The sequence below is a fragment of the Cyprinodon tularosa genome, unplaced genomic scaffold (genome assembly GCF_016077235.1).
Source record: "Cyprinodon tularosa strain WSP-4 unplaced genomic scaffold, ASM1607723v1 ctg215, whole genome shotgun sequence".
Classification (NCBI taxonomy): Eukaryota; Metazoa; Chordata; class Actinopteri; order Cyprinodontiformes; family Cyprinodontidae; genus Cyprinodon; species Cyprinodon tularosa.
The window spans coordinates 838,169-844,567 of NW_024038800.1; the positions used below are offsets into that span (position 1 = coordinate 838,169).

General features: G+C 35.4%; 1 protein-coding gene across 1 annotated transcript; it reads left to right on the forward strand.

Annotated features, from left to right (window-relative positions):
* The first annotated feature begins 307 nt into the window (after positions 1-307).
* get1 (guided entry of tail-anchored proteins factor 1) lies at positions 308-6,399 on the forward strand. Its single transcript, XM_038285813.1, has 5 exons — positions 308-451; positions 3,083-3,248; positions 4,351-4,418; positions 4,590-4,704; positions 6,196-6,399. The coding sequence occupies exons 1-5, from the start codon at positions 362-364 to the stop codon at positions 6,267-6,269; spliced, it is 513 nt and encodes a 170-aa protein (XP_038141741.1). The 5' UTR covers positions 308-361; the 3' UTR covers positions 6,270-6,399.

A 6,399-nucleotide genomic window follows, 5' to 3' on the forward strand; every position in this document is an offset into this window, starting at 1 on the left:
TTTAAGTTTAAGGCAGCATATTTTTGAAACACAACATCTTTACCTGTGTGGGCAGGATGGCGTGCCAATCAACTATCACTGTTTAACCAGGGGAACCGCACAAAGGGTGTGTACTGTATATAAAAAAAAAAAAAAAAGATTAGATAACATAAAGGCCCGTCATTAAATTATATTCTGAACCCTGCATCAAAACATGCACGTGCAAATAAACTACTTCCAATTGAAAATATGTGGCGTTATTTTAGTAATTTGCACTTTTTTTTGGTTTCTTATTTTGTAAAACATCCTTTTTATATAAGGAGCAGCATCTCCACCTGTAACTGTGCTGTTTGGTTGTGGGAGTAACACTGGGGGAAAAAAGATGGCGGCGGGCTGTGCCTGGTTCCTGGTACTGGGCTCCGTGTTTCTTTGCAATCTAATGAAAATACTCCTGCCTACCATTTCCACTTTTGTAAGTAAGAGGTTCTGTATTGCACATGCGAACTATCTAAAACGTAAATGAAGCTCCGGAATTGCTTATTTAATCTTGTAATGGCTCTCAAGCCAAGTGCTAAGCTAACCACTGTTAGCATGGCCTAGCTTAGCCTTTTCCAAAAGCTAGCACTGTTAGCCTCTCATGCTAAACAAAACCCAACAACAGCTGGCGCGCGTCCCCCCCCCCCCCCCCCCCTTTTTTTTTTATCTTTTACCCTCAGCCAGATCAGGTTACAGCACACACCTGATAAACGTAGGCTTTACCCAGTACAAAGATTTAGTAAGCTAACTGTTAAGCATCTGAGTTAGCTAGCTGGTCATATACGATACATTTATTTAAAATCGTGAAATGGGTTATAGTAAATGCATGCATCAAAAACTGGGTAAATATGTTTTTATAGGGGTAGCGCTGAGCTGGATCTCGGGTTCTTTAAATAAGAGAATAATGTTAATAATATAACATGTGGAGTACCTCAGGGATCAGCTGTGGGTCTAAATTGATAAATTAACATATTAATGATATTGATTATGTTTCAAAACTTTTAAAATGTTTCTTATATGCATATGATACAACTTTCTTATGCTGGAGACGGTATATATCATGTTAAAAAGTTTTTCAAATAGAACTAAAACAAAGATGAAGCTGTGGTTTAATGTAAATAATTTATGTCTTAATCTTGATACATCATAATTAATGTTATTTGGTAATAATGGTATAAATACTGGAACCAGGCTTGACCTACTTCGTGAAGTTAAGTTCTTTGTTGAAAATATTTCCTGGAAGTTGCATATTAATAGTTTGAAGTATAAATGGATAAAATAACTGCCGTAATATTAAGTAAAAGAATCATTGAGCAGAAAGGAACTAAATCTATTATATAATTCTTTGGTTGTTCCATATCTGACCTTTTGCATAGTAATATGGGGGAAAACATAGAGTGCCTGTCTTTATATTGCAAAAAAAGGGCAATAAAAATAATTGTAGTGAACTGAATTAGAAAACATTTGACTATTTATTTGATTAGTTTCTTGAAATTTCTGTAATTTTCAAAAGATATTTTAAAAAAGGCAAACTTATTATAATTTAATTACTTTGGTTTTTGTAAAACCAAGGTTAGAACTGAAAGATTGCGGTGTTGTCTTTCTGTATATGGAGTCAGTTTATGGGACAGTCTTGGTAAAGATATTCTGAAAGCTAAATCCATTACTATGTGTACATAATCTAACATAAAGTTAGTTTATTCTTTGCTTTATATTAATTCTTAGAACTGAAGTAACGGGAGAACATTGAACATTTTCTTATAGCTTTTTGTGAATTTTTATTGTTTTTCTGTTTTTAATTTGTTTATGAAGATGCAATTTGACATAGCGACGCACGAAAAATATGTTTTTAAGTTATCCAAGTTAATTTTCTGAAACCCTTAATGAAGACGGTAGAATCTAGACTTTAAAAACCCAGAAATCCACAGTTTTCTGACTAGATACCGCTGTGGATACATGAGCTCCCCACTGCAGCTTCTACTCAGAGAAAATCTTGTATCAGCAAATTTTTTGCGGTAGGCCTTCCACCTGTTTTACAAAGTCAAAACTTAAAGAAGCACATCCGGCTGAACAGCTAGTCTGAGCTAGTAATCAAAGCTTTTCAACTCTAGTCAACACCAAGTCTGTGGCTGCTATGGTCATCCCCTTTAACAGCTCTTTATTTATTTTGGCAGGTCACAGTTTAAAAAATATTAATAACATAGACTTACCCAGGACATCTATGGTTATATAATTTTTTTCTGTTTATAGCACTGCTAGGATTGATTGCTAAATTGTTTCTTTAAAGACACTGTTTGATTAACCTGAATATGTTTTTTATTCTTTCTTTTTACTCTTTTTTTTTTTTACTTTTCTTTTTTAGATTAAGTGACTTGTCTGCTTTTAAAGACGTTTTTTTCAATAAAAACTTCAGGAAATTCAATCAAAATAAAAGGCACATTAAGGAAATGTATATTTTTAGAATTCTTCTTTAATGTTTTACTTAAAAAAAATGCAAATTGAACATCCTTGGGTTCAAGGCAGAGAAATTACTGCTGCCGGTTTTAATAGGAATAAAAATGTTTAAGGTAACAAGGGTCTGAATATAAAATAAAACTGTGTAAAGGGAATCAGCTGACATTTACTCTGAGCGTAGAAAAAAAGAGGATCATTCATCAAATCTTTGGTAAAACATTTCCTGGTAGTATCCAATATTTTAAAACAAATGAATTTGTTCAATCTTTCTCTTTTTGCATACATTTTTTCACAGGTTTTGATGATACCATGTGAGAGTAGCTTTATTGTTCTGTGAGATAAAGTCATTTGCTTTGAAATGTTTATAACTGCAGCCATATTGGATTTTGAGGCTAGAGTTAATGATTTACCTCTCACTTTCTCACCCTGTATTCAAACCTTTAGTGACGTCATAAAAGTCAAAGTTTCAGTACTTGAACAAGTTTTGCATGTACTGAAGTGGTTTTGGTTACAATAAGTTTCAGAATCATTTCTCTGTTCTGAAATGATTCCCCCTACAGTAACATTCAGATGCTTTGTTTGCTCAGCAATCCTGTTTATGTTTCCCTTATAGCTGTCCAAGATGGTGCAGAAGGAGGCTGAGCAGGAGAGTGAGATGAGGACTGAAATCCAGCAGATGAAGAAGGAGCAATCGTCCATCAGTATGATGGATGAGTTTGCAAGATATGCCAGGCTTGAGCGCAAAATTAACAAGACTACAGATAAGCTTAAAACACATGGTAAGTTGAAATGACACCTCTCAATAATGCAAGAGGAACATCTCACCTACTGTATGTTATTAGTATCAGTGTAGTTTAGGTTGTAACGATTTGCTGACAACATATTTTCTTATTTTCTTTTTGTATACGCTCGAAAAAAAACTGAGTTTATGTTGTTTAGCAAAGAAGAACAGATAAAACTTCCCGTCTTTTAAATTTTGATTGGGTCAGTGAGCTTAATATACAGTAAATGGCACACTTATTGGGATATTTATTAGTTTTATAAAAAAAATATATATAATTTTTTCCATCGGTAACATATAAAATTTTGTTGCTATATCTAAAAAAGAATAACTCTTTGTTGACAACATATAAAACCCTTCAGGGCTCACTAATCATTTTGCATCTGTACAATTAAACGTTTACAGTCTTTTTTCCCCCCATTTTAAAACATGGGGAGCAAGTTTATTTAAACGGCACTGCTGTGACACAAAGGGGGGCGTGTTTAGTTCTTCACAGCTGTTGCGTGAAGAACAACTGGCGGGTTCAGCAACTGCAGGAAGTGGCTGGAGGTTTGATGAAGTGGTTGCTGGGAGCAACAGGTGCCTGTTGTCCTGTAGTTGTTTACCTACGTTACATGAATTCTATAGAGGATTGGATTAATTTAAGGCTGCAACTAATGATGATTTTGCTAATCTATTAATCAGTTGAATATTTTTTCGATTAATAATCGTATTGCCAAAGGTTCTTTAAAGAAGAATTTTTATGACATTAAACTAGGTGAAACAAAAAATTTTCCACTTGAGGAGTTCTGGAAAGAGCATATTGACAGATGAAAAGTTTTTTTTCTATCTTAAATGGTAAATGTTTTATTATTATTATTTTTTTACAACGTTGGTAAAGTTACTGCGCTAAATGTGTTGCTCTGTCAGTTGAAGGCATGTTTTAATGTCTCTATACTTCAGTTAACAATTAATCGATTACAAAATTAGTTGACTATTTAATAATTAATTAATCTTGATTAATAGATTGTTTCAGCCTTAGATTAAATCATAATGTTTTTATTACTCAGGTTTAATGAATGTTATTTTGATTTTTTTTTTTTTTTTTTTTACGTTTGCAGTACAGTCGCGAACGGCTCAACAAGCCAAAATGAAATGGGTTGTGAACATTGTCTTTTACATCCTCCAGGTAGGTGGACACTACAAATAAAGATACAATATTAAGTTATATTATGACTGTAAAGCTCGAGCTGGTGACTTTATTAGATAAGAAATACAATAAATCCCTAATATAAGCTGTAAATCTCTGCGAAGAAGGAACTGATTTTAATTTTTACTGTGCGTTACTTTCGGTGTACAGGCTGCTCTGATGGTCTCGCTGATCTGGAAGTACTACTCTGATCCAGTGACCGTTGTTCCCAGTAAATGGATTGCCCCTGTGGAGCGACTGGTGGCTTTTCCAACAGGAGTGGCAGGTAGGTGGTGTGCTTTTCTTTTTTTATACTGTATGACACAATCCTCATATATTAATGATGTGCATATATAGGTTATTTTGTGTGTTAAATGCTGCTCTATATCTAAATATTTAAATGTAATCAATTCTTATTACTTGATTTGTTTCAGGATAATCTAGAGTTAGCCATCAATGTATGAGACTACAGAAGATACTATTATTGTTATGAATCGAATTTTAGTGTTGTCTAAACCAGGCATCCTCAACTTTGGTCCTCGAGGCCTGCTGTCCTGCAGGTTTTAGAGGTTTCCCTGCTTTAGCACAGCTGATTAATGTGATTGCAGTAGACCAAAAGCCTTAATCAGCCTTCAATTAAAATTTAGCTGTGCTGAAGCAAGGAAACCTCTAAAACCTGCAGGACAGCGGGCCTCGAGGACCGAGGTTGGGGATGCCTGTTCTAAATGGCTAACAGGTTGGACCTTTTGATAAATCAAACAAAACAATAATGCTCCGTTCAGACGGCAAGCGCTGGAAGCTGCAAAAAAGCTTTTGCTGCTTCATTTTAATTTTTCATATAAAGGTCAGAACAGCTTTGACGCTCCTGAAGCGAGTCCAGTAATGGCAGAGAGTGGCTTTGTTATATTTACTGGTATAAGTGGGTAAAAAGTATTAAAAAAAATTTTTTTTTTTCAACATTTAAGTTAATTTAGGCATTAATAACCTGTTTCAGAGGAGTGATCATGGCGATCTGCATCAGCATTGCTGTGTCTGTCTCCCTGCCTTTTGCAGGGCGTCGCGTGTGTCAGATGTTCATAAGCTCACCAGGCACTGCTTCAGCTGCTCAGATTGTGCTCCTGCTACTCAGAGCGCGCTGCAGGAAATTTGCTGCGCCTTGATGCGCGCAAGCCATTGACTTTGCATGTAAACTAGCTGCTTCCGCTGCCTCTAGCATGAGCGGTCTGAACGTAGCGTAACAGTGGATCACAAAATGGAGAGAGCGCACATTAATTCACCTCATTCAATCTCAAGGCATGGCTGCTAAATGCACTAATGTATCGGTGAATGGAGAACGTATCGGACAGCTGAAAAATAAAAGCCACTGCATCAGTCTAAATGTACTCTGTTCAGTTTTAAAAATGAAAATATGTCGACTTGAAGAATGCTATTGCATAACCGTGCACTGTGCAGAGATGAACGGTTTAACATCAGTCAAAATAGAGCAGATTTTAACAGACAACATGGTCTAGTCAACCAGGAACTAACTTGTAACAACTTCTAACCCTAACCCTAACTAACAAGAACACTTCTATCAACATCTGCAGCTGTTGATACGATAAATGATGACAGCCCAACATTGGATTCCACTCAATGTTTAACCATATATAACCCATTTAAGAAATGTTTGGATGGACATATTGACACATTCTTCATATTTTGGACCATGCTCAGTTGGAGCATGTCAAGTTCTGATAACTCTGCTTATCCTCACAGAGCTGTTTTTGTTTTCTTCCAGGTGGAGTGGGAATCACTTGCTGGCTGGTGGTTTGCAATAAAGTAATAACGTTGGGTCTGAGTACCATCAGCTAGAGAAACGCTCCGTTTGGTGATTGAGACAAGAAAAAAGGCTCTTCTGAGACTGCAGTATTAATTTATTGTTATACTTTGTTTCTTTCTGTTTTTGTTGCATCTTTGATTTCTTATTTTGACAGAAATGTGT